The sequence below is a fragment of the Plecotus auritus genome (genome assembly GCF_963455305.1).
Source record: "Plecotus auritus genome assembly, chromosome: 1".
Taxonomy (NCBI): Eukaryota; Metazoa; Chordata; class Mammalia; order Chiroptera; family Vespertilionidae; genus Plecotus; species Plecotus auritus.
In genome coordinates, this window is record NC_137770.1 from 159,909,035 (window position 1) to 159,928,489 (window position 19,455).

The 19,455-nt window shown below is 40.5% G+C and overlaps 1 protein-coding gene across 5 annotated transcripts in view; it reads left to right on the forward strand.

Moving 5' to 3' along the window:
* The first annotated feature begins 264 nt into the window (after positions 1-264).
* The window catches only part of ASB13 (ankyrin repeat and SOCS box containing 13), a 57,597-nt gene continuing 38,406 nt past the window's right edge, over positions 265-19,455 (forward strand). For all 5 annotated transcript variants that reach the window (XR_013961095.1, XR_013961096.1, XR_013961097.1 and 2 more), the window contains exon 1: positions 265-397. Coding sequence is in view for 2 of the 5 variants with exons in the window: in XM_080678163.1 (XP_080534289.1) it covers positions 355-397 (43 nt within the window). In the remaining 3 variants the exon portion in view is untranslated. The remainder of the gene's footprint in view (positions 398-19,455) is intronic.

The following is a 19,455-nucleotide window of genomic DNA, read 5'->3' on the forward strand; positions in this document are numbered from 1 at the left end:
TCTCAAAAGACGAAAGGAACAGGGAGTATGTCAGCTGCAGCAGGAAGTTCATCTTTAAAGCATGGAGAACTCTGGAGCTTTGCAATGCAAAGCATGGTAGTGAGTTTTAGCATCTGGACACGTTTTGCTCTTGGACACCTATTTTGCACACGGGCATATGTTTTGCCCAGCTGAGCGCGGCGGCAGTTGAACGCATATGACCACGACGTGGCGCTGGCCCCGAGTCCCGCGAGGCGCGCCCGCAGGACCAGGGAACTACAACTCCCGACGCTCACGGTCATCTCCGCAGGAGGCCCTTGTCCCCAGCACAGAGTCACCCGGATACGGAGCTGGGGGTGCGTGACAGCCAGCGGCATGGAGTCCCGGACTGCAGACGGCTGCTTCCTGGGCGACGTGGGTGCGTGCGGGGCGCCGCGGGTGCTGCGGGCGCGGGGCTCGGGTACCCCGGAGCTGGGGGATTGGCAAAAGACCGAGGGCCTCCAGAGCTGGCTCTTGGCTCTCGGGGACTGTAGAGGTGCATCTGATGACACTGGCTTTGTGATCCATGAAGTGTCCTCTGAATGTGTATTCTGGGGCGTTTGGTGGGCCCTGTTTGGAGGGTCATGTCCTTAAAGGAGAGGGGTCCGGGGATCCCATGCTTTCAGAAGTGGTTTCTGTGCCCCACCCCTTCCTCCCCCCGCCCCTGACCCCTCCCCCCAGCGCGTCCCAGGGCTGGTCATCATCATGACGCAACAGTGGGACTTCCGAACTGCAGACTCACCGCTAGAGCTCTGGCAACCTTGAGGAAGATACCCAGCGGGGTGGGGTGGGGTGGGGTGGGGTGGGGGGTAGGGGTGGGTGGGTAGTCGTTGCCAAGTCGGAGGAGAAACTAGGAAATGGCCATGACGGACCATGGGCAGGGCAGCCTTAGTGGGAGCTGGAACATCTTCCAGGAGCCCCAGAGAAGGCAGTGCACGGTGTCCTTAGCATCCCCCCCCACCCCCCACACACACCCTGGGTGACAGAAGGAATCTGCTCCAGAAGGAGGATGTGACCTTGAGATGTTGTCACACTGTAAAAAATGAAATCTCAGTTCTTCACTGATTCTTCTTTACCATTTGGGCTACCTAAGAATGAAATGGATTTGAGGGCAAAGGGACATTCTTTCTGGGAGCAAACTTTCCTGCCTCTGAAGTAAGACTATGGCAGTGGGTGCTCCTCCAGCTTCCCCAGTGAGGCCTGCCCTCCTGCACCTTCCTGGGCCATGTGGGCCAGCCCTAGGATTCTTAACATCGCCTTCTTTCTGCCTCCATCCCAGAATCACTGTGAAATTTCACGATTGGCTTAAAGTGAAGGAAATAAAAGTAAAATCACTTCAGGGGGAGGGGGGAAACTATGGCAAATAAAATGAGCAGTGAAAGCCTGGAAGGAAAACAAAATTTGAAGTATTTCTACACTGGTAAAAACAGTAGTGGGAGTAAAAGTGAGAAGTCTTGAAGGTAAATTTAGCTTAAGAGGAATTGCGGTCATAACAAGGCAAATATATTTCAATTGATTTTGCAAAAGAGCCACCTTCAACATGATCAAAAGCATTTACTAAACATCTGTTTTTACTTGGCATTCTGCCCAGACAGACACAAGACTTTGAACCTGCCAATGTGATCTATATTTGATTGGATCAGTTAAATAAGCAATGAACAGCTAATCACCGAAACTGATTAATTTTTTTTACTATTTTTATTCATATAGAGCATTCAGTAGCGTAGCATAACTTCCGAGCACGTGTTTTTTTTTTTGTTTTGTTTTTGGGCAGAATTTAAGGAATGTGTCTTTAAAAGAAAAGCACATTCTAAACTAATGGATACACAGCTTCTGGAGTTCATGGATTATTTTTTATTGTTTTACTATATTTCTTCAATATATGTCCTGCTGACATTTCTATTCTCAACACTAATGAAAAAAATGAATGTGTTCAATCCAAAACAACACTGCTATCCCAGCAAAAGTATAGGCCCATCACAGGGTCATTGTAACATTCTGATCTCAAATTCTGTATGTGTGTGGTATACTCCAACCAAAGCATGTAAGTTTTCCAGGTGTTTTTTTATTTTTTATTTTAAAATTGATTTTTAGAGAGCCAGGAAGGGAGAGGGAGAGAAAAAAACATGAACGTGAGAGAACTAAACATCCATCGGCTACCTCCTGCATGCCCCACTCTCCCTATCGCGCACCCCCCCCCCCCCCAAACACACACACATACTAGGGATCTAGCCCGAAAACCAGGCATGTGAACCAGCAACCTTTTAGTGCATGGGACAATGCCCAGCCCACTGAACCACATTGACCAGGGCAGTTCTCCAGTTTTTAAAATAGCACGTCACAGAGGTAAAGATTGTAGAGTCTTACAATATGGCTTTGTCAATAAGTACAAAGAATTTAGGACAAATCACATTCTAAGATGAATCTGGTGTTTATAACGTAGCAAATGTAATACAGTGCTATTGACCCAAGATAAGTGTCTATTTGCAAAGTTGAAAAAGTGATTCCTGTACTCAGCATTTGTCCTCAAGAGCTTCTGACTTGAAAGTAAGAAGCTGGCAGAAGATGAAAGGGAGCCTTAGGGTATTTGGGTTCTAAGCAAGGTGAGCTGCTGAGTTCTTCAGTTATCCTTAGCCAAGAACTCTAAACACAATTCATTGCTGTCTACAGTGTTCAGAAGGTGAGATGAAGAGAGAAAAAGGGGAGGCAGCTCCTGGACTGCAACAAGAGCCATTGAGCTTCTAAGTTAGATGCCAGGCACTAGCCACAAGCCCTGGGAGAGCTGCTAGACAGTCACCATTTGTTGATAATTTAAGGCAAAACTGAGTTCACACAGCTGGAAAGAAGCAAAGCTGGGATTTAAACCCAGGTGGGGTTTTTAGTGTTTGTTTGTTGTTGTTGCTTATATTACATTAAAGGGTTCACACAGTTCCCATCAAATAGGACTGTTTCTAATGGACTTGTAGGGCCTGGTTTTGTGATTGAATGGACAAATATGTCTGCTGTGGCTTTCTCAGGAGACCTGGGAGTGCTTTACTACATACTTGTCATCTCCACATTGTCTTTCCTGCTGTGAGAAATGTATTTGCCTCAGGGATCTACAGTCAGAAGCATCTCAGTGCCTGGGAACCTATATACAAGTTCATCCTTCTGTTGTATCTGCAGAATTTGCTTTTTAAAAAATACTATTGTATTGAAAACACCTTGCGAGATCTAGATAATCAGTGCCCTGGCTAAGAAGTCAACTTCTGCTGTCTTCTCAAATTGTGTTTCTGTTTCTGGCTTAGAGATGGCTGCATTCTAGAATTCTCTAGAAATGTCGCTTAATGGAGAAACCTTTAGTTGTGTTATACTGCTAACACAAACGTCAGAAGGAAATCCATTTAGGATCATTTAAACACCAATTGGGATTCTGAGGCAGTTACTGTGGCCGGCAGTGGCTGCCATCTATAGCAGTACAAATGAGTTTTAACTTTTTGGCATAATTTCACTGCCTTGGAGAATGGAGAGGGGTTGGGAGTTACTTTAGCTGGGGATTAAGGAACAGCAGATAAAAGCCATGTGTTGGGCTAGACCACAAAGGTCCTTCAGGAGGGAAGGAGAAAGGATAGCTAGCTGCTCTGGGAAGCTGGTTCTAGGACACAGGGGAAGGTAAAGGCAGTGCTTTTCTATATAGAGAAATAACTGAACAGTGATTCGCAGTCTTGGCTGTACACTGGAATGACCTGAGGATCTTTAAAAAATGCTGATGCCCACGTCCCATCCCATAGATTCTGATCTACTTGTTCTGGGGTACAGCCTGGCTACCATGTTTTAAAAGAGCATCAGGTGATTCTAACATGCAACCAAAGTTGAGAACCACTGAAACAGAGGAAGTTTTGGCCTATTGCAACCTGAAAAATTTGAGCAAATCTGGAACAGTTCTATTAAAGCAGGGAGGAGAATGGAGTGAACCTCATGAAGCAAACCCCAGCACATCAGCACAAAAAGAGGTAAAATTTTGGTACAGAATTGAATAAGTAAAATGAAATTGGGCTGAATGTCACAACATGGCAAGGGATTTAAGCTTCTTCCTTAATTATAGTCATCTTTGATGGAGACCCTGTGTGCCAAGCAGTGAGTTTATCAACTAGTTTGTTGCTCTGTAGAAGCTTGCTGTGGAAAAGTTACATTGCTGTTCCTAGGAGATATCCAGTCACCTTCTTGGGTTTTCACCCCAAATCTTTTTAGCTGGGGGTTGTTTTCAGCCCATTTCTTGGGGTGTGCTGTTTCTGCACATGGCTTCATTTCCTTCTCCTTCTCCTTCTCCTTCTCCTTCTCCTTCTCCTTCTCCTCCTCCTCCTCCTCCTCCTCCTCCTCCTCCTCCTCCTCCTCCTCCTCCTCCTCCCCCTCCCCCTCCCCCTCCCCCTCCCCCTCCCCCTCCCCCTCCCCCTCCCCCTCCCCCTCCCCCTCCCCCTCCCCCTCCCCCTCCTCCTCCTCCTCCTCCTCCTCCTCCTCCTCCTCCTCCTCTTCTTCTTCTTGTTTTTGTTAATCTTCATCCGAGGATATTTTCCCATTGGTTTTTAGAGAGAGTGGAAGGGACGAGGAGAGACAGACATAGAGAGAAACATCAATGTGAGAGAGACACATGGATTGGTTGCCTCCCAAATGTTCCATGACCAACTGGAGCCTGCAACTGAGGTATGTATCTTTGACTAGAATAGAACCCAGGACCCTTTAGTCCTGGGGCCAATACCTTATCTACTGAGTCAAACTGGTTAGGGCCAAATGGCTTCATTTCTGTTTTCCTTACTCATGAAGAGGGTGATCTTCTTCCAAGTTCTAGAAGTGGACTCTCAGGTTGCCCCATCTGTACTAATTTTTATAATGGATTTGTGGCATAAAAGGGCAAAGTAATGAATTTTGGAATAAAAAAAGGGAGTGTCTAAGTTAACATGCAGGATTAGAATAAATTTTTTTCTTTATAGTGACTTGTATCTTCAGTAAATTCACAACTCTTGGGAAGCTAGGGAAGTTGTCTTGTGAAATTTTGGCTGAGAAATTCCATGGCCTTCTGCTTCTCCTTGCTTTTTGGATCACTTTGTTCCTCAGGCTGCTGGTGGGCCTACACTGTGTCCAGCTCGGCTGCCTTCCTGGGACTCACCTTTGGAAAGCGTTATACATACTTTCATTTTAAAATTTTATTTTCCAACTTGTATTGGTGAAGTAGAAACAAAGGTAAGTGCTATGTCAACCAAGAATTTAATCAGTGTAATCTGATAGAATCAGATAGAAAGAAGGGAGGAGGAAAATGTTTTCCTTTTCCTGTTTCTACCTTCCTAAAGATTTAAATGGCACCAATTGCAGTCTGAAACAGTGTACTGAAGCAAAGGTTGAAAAGTAAGTTCTTGGAGATGCACAAATAACTAGCAGTCTTTTAAGGAGCAGAATTTATAGACATGATAATTTGAATTCTCTGAATTGCCCTTCATGGCCAATGTAAGTATGAATGGAGATTAGGCCACTAGTAGGCAAAAGCTGAGAAAACACTTCTAAGTTCATGCTCTGAGATCTGCCTTGTTCCCTAGCATTATATTTTATTTTTTTATTTTTAAAATATTTCTTTATTGATTAAGGTATTACATATGTGTCCTTATTCCCCCATTACCCCCCACCTCCCATTCATGCCCCCACCCCCCTGTTGTCTGTGTCCATTGATTAGGCTTACATGCATGCATGTAAGTCATTTGGTTGATCTCTCCTCCTTACCCCCACCCTCCCCTACCTTCCCTGAGGTTTGACGTTCTGATTGATGTTTCTCTGTCTCTGGATCTATTTTTGTTCCTCAGTTTATGTTGTTCATTATATTCCACAAATGAGTGAGATTATGTGATATTTATCTTTCTCTGCCTGGCTTATTTCACTTAGCATAATGCTCTCCATCTCCATCCATGTTGTTGCAAATGGTAAGAACTCCTTTTTTACCACAGCATAGTATTCCATTGTGTAGATTTACCACAGTTTTTTAATCCACTCATCTGCTGATGGGAACTTAGGCTGTTTCCAAATCTTAGCTATGGTAAATTGTGCTGCTATGAACATAGGGGTGCATATGTCCTTTCTGATTGGTGTTTCTAGTTTCTTGGGATATATTCCTAGAAGTGGGATCACTGGGTCAAATGGGAGTTCCATTTTTAGTTTTTTTTCTTTTTTTTTTTCAAATTTTTATTAAGGTATTATATGTGTACATATCTTACCATTGCCCCCCACCCCCACCCCACTCCCATACATGCCCTCACCTCCCAATGTTTTGCATCCGTTGGTTACTCTTATATACATGCATATAAGTCCTTCGGTTGATCTCTTATTTCCCCTACCTCTCCCTAACCTTACCCCTGTAATTTGACAGTCTGTTTGATGCTTTACTGCCTCTGTAACTATCTTTTTGTTCATCAGTTTATAATGTTTTTCATTATCCCCAAATGAGTGGGATCATGTGGTATTTTTCTTTCATTGACTGGCTTATTTCACTTAGCATAATGTTCTCTAATTCCATCCAAGTGCCTACAAATGGTAGTAATTCCTTCTTTTTTACGGCAGCATAGTATTCCATTGTGTAGATGTACCATAGTTTTCTGATCCAGTCATCTGCTGATGGGCACCTAGGCTGTTTCCAAATCTTAGCTATTGTAAATTGTGCTGCTATGAACATAGGGGTGCATATATCCTTTCTGATTGGTGTTTCTGGTTTCTTAGGATATATTCCTAGGAGTGGGATTACTGGGTCAAATGGGAGTTCCATTTTCAGTTTTTTGAGGAAACTCCATACTGTTCTCCACAGTGGCTGCACCAGTCTGCATTCCCACCAGCAGTGCACGAGGGTTCCTTTTTCTCCGCATCCTCGCCAACACTTGTCGTTTGTTGATTTGTTGATGATAGCCATTCTGACAGGTGTGAGATGGTATCGCATTGTTGTTTTGATTTGCATCTCTCGGATAATTAGTGACTTTGAGCATGTTTTCATGTGTCTCTTGGCCTTCCTTCTGTCTTCTTTCGAAAAGATTCTATTTAGGTCCGTTGCCCATTTTTTTTATTGGGTAGTTTATCTTCCTTTTATTAAGTTGTATAAGCTGCCTGTAGATGTTGGAAATTAAACCTTTATCAGTGATACCATTTGCAAATATGTTCTCCCATACAGTGGGGTTTCTTGTTGTTTTGTTGATGGTTTCTTTTGCTGTGCAAAAGCTTTTTATTTTGATGTAGTCCCATTTGTTTATTTTCTCTTTGGCTTCCATTGCCCTAGGGGCAGTATCACTGAAAAAGTTCTTTTGGCATATGTCTGAGATTTTGCTGCCTGTGGATTCCTCTAGTATTTTTATGGTTTCCCATCTTATATTTAAGTCCTGTACCCATTTTGAGTTTATTTTTGTGTATGGTGTAAGTTGGTGATCTAGTTTCATTTTTTTGCATGTATCTGTCCAATTTTCCCAACACCATTTATTAAAGAGACTGTCTTGACTCCATTGTATGCTCATGCCTCCTTTGTCAAATATTAAATGCGCATATTGGTTTGGGTCGATATCTGGATTCTCTATTCTGTTCCATTGATCTATATGTCTGTTCTTGTGCCAGTACCAGGCTGTTTTGAGGACAGTGGCTTTGTAATACAGCTTGAAATCTGGTATTGAGATCCCTCCTACTTTATTCTTCTTTCTCAGGATTGCTGTGGCTATTCGGGGTCTTTTTTTATTCCAGATGAATTTTTGGAGAGTTCTTTCTAGGTCTGTGAAATACGCCGTTGGTATTTTAATGGGGAGTGCATTGAATCTATAGATTGCTTTGGGTAGTATGGACATTTTAATGATGTTGATTCTACCAATCCATGAACATGGTATGTTCTTCCATCTGTTTACATCTTCCTCTATCTCTTTTTTCAGTGTCCTGTAGTTTTCCGCATATAGGTCTTTTACCTCCTTGGTTAGGTTTATTCCTAAGTATCTTAATTTTTTTGGTGCGATGGAAAATGGGATTGCTTTTTTAGTCTCTCTTTCTGTAAGTTCATTGTTGGTGTATAGAAATGCCATAGATTTCTTGGTGTTAATTTTGTATCCTGCTACATTGCCGAATTCATTTATTAAGTCTGTTAGTTTTTTGATGGAGTCTTTCGGGTTTTTTATGTACAATATCATGTCATCTGCAAATAAGGACAGCTTTACTTCTTCTTTTCCAATTTGGATGCCTTTTATTTCTTCTTCTTGTCTAATTGCAGTGGCTAATACTTCCAGTACTATGTCAAACAGGAGTGGTGAGAGTGGGCATCCCTGTCTTGTTCCTGTTCTTAGGGGAAATGGTTTTAGTTTTTGCCCATTGAGTATGATGTTAGCTGTGGGTTTATCATATATAGCTTTTATTATGTTGAGGTATGATCCTTCTATTCCCACCTTGTTGAGAGTTTTTATCAAGAAAGGGTGTTGGATTTTGTCAAATGCTTTTTCTGCATCAATTGATATGACTATGTGATTTTTATCTCTCAATTTGTTTATGTGATGTATCACATTTATTGATTTGCGGATATTGAACCATCCTTGCATTCCTGGGATAAACCCTACTTGGTCATGGTGTATGATCTTTCTGATGTACTGCTGGATCCTATTTGCTAGAATTTTATTGAGGATTTTGGCATCTACATTCATGAGGGATATTGGCCTGTAATTCTCCTTCATTGTGTTGTCTTTATCTGGTTTTGGTATTAGGGTGATGCTGGCTTCATAGAAGGAGCTTGGAAGTGTTCCTTCCTCTTGAATTTTTTGGAATAGTCTGAGGAGGATAGGTTTTAGTTCTTCCTTGAATGTTTGGTATAACTCCCCTGTGAAGCCGTCTGGCCCCGGGCTTTTGTTTGCCGGAAGCTCTTTGATGACTGCTTCAATTTCTTCCATAGTTACTGGCATGTTGAGATGTTTAGATTCTTCCTGACTGAGTTTTGGAAGGTTATATTTTTCTAGGAATATGTCCATTTCCTCCAGGTTGTCCAGTTTGTTGGAATAGAGTTGTTCATTGTATTTTTTAACAATCCTTTGTATTTCGGCGGGATCTGTTGTTATTTCACCTCTTTCATTTCTGATCTTGTTTATTTGGGTCCTCTCTCTTTGCTTCTTGGTGAGCCTGGCTAGAGGTTCATCAATCTTGTTTATCCTTTCAAAGAACCAGCTCTTGGTTTTGTTGATCTTTTGTATTGTTTCTTTGGTCTCTATGTCGTTTATCTGTGCTCTGATCTTTATTATTTCCTTCCTTCTGCTTACACTGGGCTTTTCTTGTTGCTCTTTTTCTAACTCTTTGAGTTGTTGGGTTAGGTAATTTATTACCCCTGTTTCTTGTTTTTTGCAGTAGGCTTGTAGAGCTATGAACTTCCCTCTCAGGACTGCTTTCGCTGTGTCCCATAGATTTTGGATTGTAGTGTTTTCATTGTCATTTGTTGTCATGATGTTTTTTATTTCTTCTTTGATCTCTCTGGTAACCCAGTCATGGTTTAATAGCATGCTGTTTAGTCTCCATGTGTTTGATTTCTTTGGGTTGTTTTTATTGTAGTTGATTTCCAGTTTTATGCCACTGTGGTCTGAGAAGATGCTTGATATGATTTCTATCTTCTTGAATTTGAAGAGACTTTGCCTATGTCCCAACATATGGTCTATCTTTGAAAATGACCCATGTGCGCTTGAGAAGAATGTATATTCTGTGGCTTTGGGGTGAAATGTTCTGAAGATGTCAATTAATTCCATCTGGTCTAGTGAGTGATTTAGGATTGATGTTTCTTTGCTGATGTTTGTTTAGAGGATTTGTCCAGTGGTGATAGTGGGGTATTAAAGTCCCCTACTATGATTGTATTGCTGTCAATCTCTCCCTTGATATCCTCCAGGAGTTTTTTTATGTATTTGGGTGCTCCTGTATTGGGTGCATATATGTTTACCAGAGTTATTTCTTCTTGTTGGATTGCTCCCTTTAGTATTATGAAATGGCCTTCCTTATCTCTTGTTATGTCCTTCAGTTTGAGATCTAATTTGTCAGAAATAAGTATTGCTACCCCAGCTTTTTTTTCAGTTCCATTTGCCTGGAAAACCTTTTTCCATCCCTTCACCCTCAGTCTGTGTGCGTCTTTTTTTCTGAGGTGGGTTTCTTGTAGACAACAGATATATGGGTCGTGTTTTCTTATCCAATCCGTTACCCTATGTCTTTTGATTGGGGCATTTAATCCATTTACATTTAAAGTTATTATTGATAGGTACTTATTTGTCGCCATTCCTATTCTTTACCCCTGTGTTACTTCTTCGCTTCCTGTTTCTTTCTTTCTTTCTTTTTTTTTTTACAGCAGACCCTTTAGCATTTCTTGCATTGCTGGTTTGGTGGTAATAAATTCCCTTAGTCCTTTTTTGTCTGTGAAGCTCCTGATTTCACCTTCAATTTTGATTGACAGCCTTGCTGGGTACAGTATTCTTGGATTCAGACCCTTCCTTTGCATGACTTTGTATATTTCATTCCATTCCCTTCTGGCCTGATGAGTTTCTGTTGAGAAATCAGTTGCTAGTCTGATGGGGGTTCCTTTGTATGTAACTTTCTGTCTCTCTCTTGCTGCTTTTAAGATTCTTACTTTGTCGTTGGTGTTTGCCAATTTAATTATAATGTGCCTTGGCGTCGGTCTTTTGGGGTTCATTTTGCTTGGGACTCTGTGAGCTTCTTGGATTTGTGTGTGTTTTTTCTTCCCTATATCTGGGAAATTTTCTGTCATTATTTCTTCAAAGAGGTTTTCTATTCCTTGCTCAGCTTCCTTTCCTTCTGGAACCCCTATTATGCGGATGTTGTTTTGTTTCGTGTTGTCCCAAAGTTCCCTTAGACTCTCCTCCTGCCTTTTAATTTTTTTTTCTAGAAGTTGCTTTTCTTGGGTATTTTTTTCCATCTTGTCTTCTAGCTCACTGATGCGGTCCTCTGCTTCTTCTAGTCTACTCTTGATGCTTTCTATTGAGTTCTTTACAGCAGCGATGTCATTTTTCATTTCTTCTTGGTTCTTCTTCATTTCCTCTTGGTTCTTGCTCATATTGTCGAATTTGTCTTCCATTCTTTTCAGCCACCTTATGACCATTTCTCTGAATTCTTTTTCTGGAAGGTTGCTTGCCTCCATTTCGTTTACTTCCTTTTCTGGTGATGCCTGCTTTTCTTTCATATGCGGGCTGCTTCTTTGTCTCCCCATGGTCTCTCTTCTCTGGGTGTCTGGTTATGTAGTTCTCTCTCTCCTGGGTTGATTTAAAGGCACAAAATACAGCACTACCAGGTACAACTCACAAGGCACTGAACAGGAATGTATTCACGAGATTAATAACCTCCAATAAAGGTGACCACCAAAGAAAGGCAAATTAGGTGATAGGAGAGAAAGAAGAAGAGGAAAAAGGAAAGAAAGAAAGAAAGAAAGAAAGAAAGAAAGAAAGAAAGAAAGAAAGAAAGAAAGAAAAAAGGAGTGTGAAAATGAAATTGGGAAAAGGGAAAGTAAAGAGAAAAAAAAAAAGTAAGAGAGACAAGAAAGTGACTAAGAGAGAAAGGGGAACAGACTATATATATTGGGGATAAAACTCCAATAGAACAATCACTAATCCCAGAAAATGCCAGCAACAAGTGCCTGGGGATTAGTACAAACTACCACACCAACTAATATGGAGTGAGGCAAGGGAAAGCTGAAGCACAAAAAAAACAAAAAAATAAACAAAAGAAGAATAAGCAAAACAATCTCACAAAAAAGCATAAAAATTGGATATAATCTACATTCAAGCAAACGACAACAAAAGGACAGAGAGAAGGACAAGTTTATGGATAGCTCAGACAGCGAAGGGAGAGGTGTATGTGGACTTGGAGCAGAGGATTGGAGATTAGATATGTAAGTAGGGTGAAATTTTAACAAGGGGTAAACAGAAAGAATAGGGAAAATCTAAAGCAGTAAAAGGGTAATATAAACAGGACACTGAAAAGGGGGAGGTTAGGAAGAGAGTGATGGCCTAAAGGTAGAGTTGAGATAGAGTAAAACGATGCTAAAGGAAAGATAAAAATAGAATGTAGAACCCTAATCCCAAAATAAAATGAAGAGAAAATAAAATGACACTTTAAAAAAAAAAAAAAAGATAAAATAGCAGTAGTAATAATACGGATTGAAAATAAAAATGTAATCATTAAAAAGGTAAAATCAAGTGATGAAAAAAGAAAAAAAAAGTTTCTTGATTAAAAGATGCAAAAAATGAAAATAAAAAAAATAAAAAAAATAAAAAAATAAAAGGTAAAAATAAAATGTGAAGTAGTGAAGGTCATTCACTTCCTCTGTTTTTCTGTTTGGCATGCCTGTTTCTCAGTCCAGACAGTATTGCAGTTCCCTGCGATCCACTGCTCTTCGGTGTTGTAAGCCAGTCCTGATTTTAAGCAGGCGGTGTGTCTTAATTTCTCGTATTCCTTTATTTTTGATTACACAAGAGTCGATTTGTGATTCAGCCCCTGGGTGGCAGTGTTTCTGGATTAACTTCCGGGTCTATCTATGGCCTCTCTAGGCAGTGTTAGAGCCTTCTTTCTCTGTGGCACTCGTCACCGGCCTTATCCCAGGCGAAATCTGACCTTTCCGTGGTGGAGTGTAGAGCTCCTCTGAACCCGTGTGCTTGCGCCAGTTGGGGAGCGTTGTTCTGGGGCTCGCAGCTGTTCCTGGGGTGCCGCCGTTGTGGATTCTCAGGCTTCAGATAAGCTCCACTTTCCGGATCAAGATGGCGCAGACTCCGCGTCCAAGCCCGCAGCTCCGGGAGGGGACCCAGCCACAGTTGGTGCTGCCAGGTCAGGGGAACCCCGTTCAGCAGTCCCCCACCTCCTTCTGGAATTCAGCTGTCTCCCAACCAGCCAACAAACACTCCTTGTGCGACCCTCAGCTGTTCTTTCTTTCTGCTCCTGACAAGGCTCGGAACACGTCTGTCTATTCCGCCGCCATTATTCCCTCCATTTTTAGTTTTTTGAGGAAACTCCATACTGTTCTCCACAGTGGCTGCACCAGTCTGCAATCCCACAAGCAGTGCACGAGGGTTCCTTTTTCTCTGCATCCTCACCAGCACTTGTCATTTGTTGACTTGTTGATAATAGCCATTCTGACAGGGGTGAGATGGTACCGCATCGTTGTTTTGATTTGCATCTCTCTGATGATTAGTGATTTTGAGCAGGTTTTCATATGTCTCTTGGCCTTCCTTCTGTCTTCTTTCATAAAGTGTCTATTTAGATCAGTTGCCCATTTTTTTGATTGGGTTTTTTATCTTCTTTTTGTTAAGCTGCATGAGTTCCCTGTAAATGTTGGAAATTAAACCCTTATCGTTGATATCATTGGCAAATATGTTCTCCCATGCAGTGGGCTTTCTTGTTGTTTTATTGATGGTCTCCTTTGCTGTGCAAAAGCTTTTTATTTTGATGTAGTCCCATTTGTTTATTTTCTCTTTAGTTTCCATTGTCCTAGGAGCAATATCAGTGAAGAAATTGCTTCGGCATGTGTCAGAGATTTTTCTGCCTGTGGATTCCTCTAGTATTTTTATGGTTTCTCGTCGTATGTTTAAGTCCTTGATCCTTATTGAGTTTATTTTTGTGTATGGTGTAAGTTGGTGATCTAGTTTCATTTTTTTTGCATGTATCTGTCCAATTTTCCCAACACCATTTATTGAAGAGACTGTCTTGACTCCATTGTATGTTCATGCCTCCTTTGTCAAATATTAATTGATCGTAGTGATTTGGTTCAATTTCTGGGTTCTCTATTCTATTCCATTGATCTATATGTCTGTTCTTGTGCCAGTACCAGGCAGTTTTGAGAACAGTGGCTTTGTAATACAGCTTGAAATCTGGTATTGAGATCCCACCTACTTTGTTCTTCTTTCTCAGGATTGCTGTGGCTATTCAGGGTCTTTTTTAATTCTAGATGAATTTTTGGAGAGTTCTTTCTAGGTCTGTGAAATATGCCATTGGTATTTTAATGGTGATTGCATTGAATCTATAGATTGCTTTGGGTAGTATGGACATTTTAATGATGTTGATTCTCCCAATCCAGGAACATGGTATGTTCTTCCATCTGTTTATGTCTTCCTCTATCTCTTTTTTCAGTGTCCTGTAGTTTTCCGCATATAGGGCTTTTACCTCCTTAGTTAAGTTTATTCCTAGGTATCTTAATTTTTTTGGTATGATGGTAAATGGGATTGCTTTTTTTAGTCTCTCTTTCTGTAAGCTCACTATTGGTGTATAGAAATGCCGTAGATTTCTTGGTGTTAATTTTGTATCCTGCTACATTGCTGAATTCATTTATTAAGTTTATTAGTTTTTTTTTTATATTTTATTGATTTTTTACAGAGAGGAAGGAAGAGGGATAGTCAGAAACATCGATGAGAGAGAAACATCGATCAGCTGCCTCTTGCACACCTCCTACTGGGGATGTGCCCGCAACCAAGTTACATGCCCTTGACCGGAATCGAACCCGGGATGCTTCAGTCCGCAGGCTGACGCTCTATCCACTGAGCCAAACCGGTTCTGGCAAGTTTATTAGTTTTTTGATGGAGTCTTTCTGTTTTTTTTATGTACAATATCATGTCATCTGCAAATAAGGACAGCTTTACTTCTTTTCCAATTTGGATGCCTTTTATTTCTTCTTCTTGTCTGATAGCAATGGCTAGTACTTGCAGTACTATGTTGAACAGGAGTGGTGCGAGAGGGCATCCCTGTCTTGTTCCTGTTCTTAGGGGAAATGGCTTTAGTTTTTGCCCATAGAGTATGATGTTAGCTGTGGGTTTATCATATATAGCTTTTATTATGTTGAGGTATGATCCTTCTATTCCCACCTTGTTGAGAGTTTTTATCAAGAAAGGGTGTTGGATTTTGTCAAATGCTTTTTCTGCATCAATTGATATGACTATGTGATTTTTATCTCTCAATTTGTTTATGTGACGTATCACGTTTATTGATTTGTGGATATTGTACCATCCTTGCATTCCTGGGATAAATCCTGCTTGATCATGGTGTATGATCTTTCTGATGTACTGCTGGATCCGATTTGCTAGAATTTTGTTGAGGATTTTGGCATCTACATTCATGAGGGATATTGGCCTGCAATTCTCCTTCATTGTGTTGTCTTTATCTGGTTTTGGTATTAGGGTGATACTGGCTTCAAAGAAGGAGCTTGGAAGTGTTCCTTCCTCTTGAATTTTTTGGAACAGTCTGAGGAGAATAGGTTTTAGTTCTTCCTTGAATGTTTGGTATAACTCCCCTGTGAAGCCATCTGGCCCCGGGCTTTTGTTTGCTGGAAGCCTTTTGATGACTGCTTCAATTTCGTCCATAGTTATTGGCCTATTGAGATGTTTAGATTCTTCCTGATTGAGTTTTGGAAGGTTGTATTTTTCTAGGAATATGTCCATTTCCTCCAGGTTGTCCAGTTTGTTGGAATAGAGTGTTTCATAGTATTTTTTAACAATCCTTTGTATTTAGGTGGGGTCTATTGTTATTTCAATTCTTTCATTTCTGATTTTGTTTATTTGGGTCCTCTTCTCTTTGCTTCTTGGTGAGTCTGGCTAGAGGTTCATTAATCTTGTTTATCCTTTCAAAGAACTAGCTCTTGGTTTTGTTGATCTTTTGTATTTTTTTTTGTTTGTTTTTTGGTTTCAATGTCGTTTATCTCCGCTCTGATCTTTATTATTTCCTTCCTACTGCTTACACTGGTCTTTTCTTGTTGCTCTCTTTCTAACGCTTTGAGTTGTAGGGTTAGGTAATTTATTACCATTGTTTCTTGTTTTTTGCAGTAGGCTTGTAGAGCTATGAACTTCCCTCTCAAGACTGCTTTCACTGTGTCCCATAGATTTTGGATTGTTGTGTTTTCATTGTCATTTGTTGCCATGATATTTTTTATTTCTTCCTTTATCTCTCTGGTAACCCAGTCATTGTTTAATAGCATGCTGTTTAGTTACGAGGTGTTTGGTTTTTTTGGATTGTTTTTATCGTAGTTGATTTCCAGTTTTATGCCATTGTGATCTGAGAAGATGCTTGATATGATTTCTATCTTCTTGAATTTGAAGAGACTTTGCCTATGACCCAACATATGGTCTATCTTTGAAAATGACCCATGTGCACTTGAGAAAAATGTATATTCTGTGGCTTTGGGGTGAAATGTTCTGAAGATGTCAATTAATTCCATCTGTTCTAGTGTGTCATTTAGGATTGATGTTTCTTTGCTGATTTTTTGTTTAGAGGATTTGTCCAATGGTGATAGTGGGGTATTAAAGTCTCCTACTATGATTGTATTGCTGTCAATCTCTCCCTTGATATTCTCCAGGAGTTTTTTTTATGTATTTGGGTGCTCCTGTATTGGGTGCATATATGATTACCAGAGTTATTTCTTCTGGATTGCTCCAGTTGTTGGATTGCTCCCTTTAGTATTATGAAGTGGCCTTCCTTATCTCTTGTTATGTCCTTCACTTTGAGATCTAATTTGTCAGATATAAGTATTGCTACCCCAGCTTTTTTTTCAGTTCCATTTGCCTGGAAAACCTTTTTCCATCCCTTCACCCTCAGTCTGTGTGCGTCTTTTTTTCTGAGGTTGGTTTCTTGTAGACAGCAGATATATGGGTCGTGTTTTCTTATCCAATCCGTTACCCTATGTCTTTTGATTGGGGCATTTAATCCATTTACATTTAAAGTTATTATTGATAGGTACTTATTTGTTGCCATTTTTATTCTTTACCCCTGTGTTCCTTCTTTGCTTCCTATTTCATTTTTTTTTTTTTTTTACAGCAGACCTTTTAGCATTTCTTGCATTGCTGGTTTGGTGGTAATAAATTCCCTTAGTCCTTTTTTTGTCTGTGAAGCTCCTGATTTCACCTTCAATTTTCATTGATTATCTTGCTGGGTACAGTATTCTTGAATTCAGACCCTTCCTTTGCATGACTTTATATATTTCATTCCATTTCCTTCTGGCCTGATGAGTTTCTGTTGAGAAATCAGTTGCTAGTCTGACGGGGGTTCCTTTGTAGGTAACTTTCTGTCTCTCTCTGGCTGCTTTTAAGATTCTTACTTTGTCATTGGTGTTTGCCAATTTAATTATAATGTGCCTTTGTGTCAGTCTTTTGGGGTTCATTTTGCTTGGGACTCTGTGTGCTTCTTGGATTTGTGTGGTTTTTTTTCTTCCCTATATCAGGGAAGTTTTCTGTTATTATTTCTTCAAACAAGTTTTCTATTCCTTGCTCAGTTTCCTCTCCTTCTGTAACTCCCATTATGTGGATGTTGTTTTGTTTCGTGTTGTCCCAAAGTTCCCTTAGGCTCTCCTCCTGCTTTTTAATTTTTTTTTTCTAGAAGCTGCTCTACTTGGCTATTTTTTCCTACCTTGTCTTCTAGCTCACTGATGCGGTCCTCTGCTTCTTCTAGTCTACTCTTGATGCTTTCTATTGAGTTCTTTATAGCAGCAATGCCATTTTTCATTTCTCCTTGGTTCTTCTTCATTTCCTCTTGGTTCTTACTCATATTGTCGAATTTGTCTTCCATTCTTTTCAGCCACCTTATGACCATTTCTCTGAATTCTTTCTCTGACAGGTTGCTTGACTCCATTTTGTTTACTTCCTTTTCTGGTGATGCCTGATTTTCTTTCATATGCGGGCTGTTTTTTGTCTCCCACGGTCTCTCTTCTCCAGGTGCCTGGTTATGTAGTTCTCTCTCTCCTGCATTTATTTAAAGGCACAAAATACAGCACAACCAGGTACCACACACAAAGCACTGAACAGAAATGTATTCACGATATTAATAACCCCAAATAAAGGTGACCACCAGAGAAAGGCAAATTAGGGGATAGGAGAGAAAGAAGAAGAGAAAAAAAAAGAAAGGAGTGCCAAAATGAAATTGGGAAAAGGAAAAAATAAAGTAAGAGAGAAAAGAAAGGAATAAGAAAGAAAAGGGGAACAAACTATATATATAGGGGGAAAACTCCAATAAACAGCCACTAATCCCAGCAAATGCCAGCAACAAGTACCTGGTGATGAATACAAACTACAAACAACAATTAATATCAAGCGAGGCGAGGAAAAACAGATGCAAAAAAACAAACAAAAACAAAGCAAACAAAAAACAAAAAACAAAAAATAAGCAAAACAATCTCACAAACAAGCATAAAGAAATCGATATAATCAACATTCAAGCAAACAACAACAAAAGGACAGAGAGAAAAACAATTTTTTGGATAGTGAAGACAGAGAAGAGAGGTGTGTATGAACTTGGAGTAGGGGATTGGAAATTAGATATATAAGTATGGTGAAATTTTAACAGGGGGTAAAAAGAAAGAATAGGGAAAATCTAAAGCAGGAAAAGGGTAAGAGAAACAGGACAACAAAAGGGCAAAAGTTGGGAAGAGAGTGATGGCATAAAGGTAGAGTTGAGATAGAGTAGAATGATGCTAAAGGAAAGATGACAATAGAATGTAGAACACTAATCTCAAAGTCAAATAAAGAGAAAATAAAATGACACTTTTTTTTAAAAAAAAGGTAAAATAGTAGTAGTAATAATACTGATTGAAAATAAAAATGTAATAATTAAAAAAGTAAAATCAAGTGAGGAAAAAAGAAAAAAATTAGTTTCTTAAGTAAAAGATGAAAAATAAAATAAATAAATAAAAATAAAATAAATAAAAATAAAATGTGCAGTAGTGAAGGTCATTCACTTCCTCTGTTGTTCTGTTTGGCACACCTATTTCCCAGTCAGGACAATATTGCAGTTCCCTGCGTTCCACTGCTCCTCAGTGTTGTAAGCCAGTCCTGATTTTTAAGCAGGCAGTGTGTCTTACTTTCTTGTATTCCTTAATTTGTGATTACACAAGAGTCAATTTGTGATTCAGCCCCTGGGTGGCAGTGTTTCTGGGTTGACTTCCGGGTCTATGGGTCCTCTCTAGCCTCTGCTTTAGATCCTGCTTTCCCTATGGCACTCAATACCAGTTTGTGGGAGGGGCTGCCCCAGAGCTGGTTCTCTGATGGTCACTCCCTGCTCTGATCCCCAGGTTCCAGAAAAACAACTTTCCCCTGCAGTCTCCTAGGGTGTCCCCTACTGGGTGATCCTATGTATTGGGGCTCAGTAATCAGAAGCAAGGATTCAAAGAGGAGAAAGCGCGAGTGTGCGAACTCTGGGTCTGCACGTAAGCCTGTGCAATCCCCTTTTCCCCCTTGTGTCCAAGCAGCCGGCACACTCCCAAAATTTTTAGGCTGTCCTTCTGTGTCAGATCAAAATGGGTTGCTTTTTAGAGATCCCTTCTGTTAGCAGCTCTGAGGACCCCATTCCACATTCAGGGATCACGCCAGCCCCAATAGCCACGGATTTTTCTAGGCGCAGACTTCCCCCGTTCCTCCAGCTCCTGCAGTGTGTGCATTCCTCTCTCCCGCCGGGACCAGAGACCTC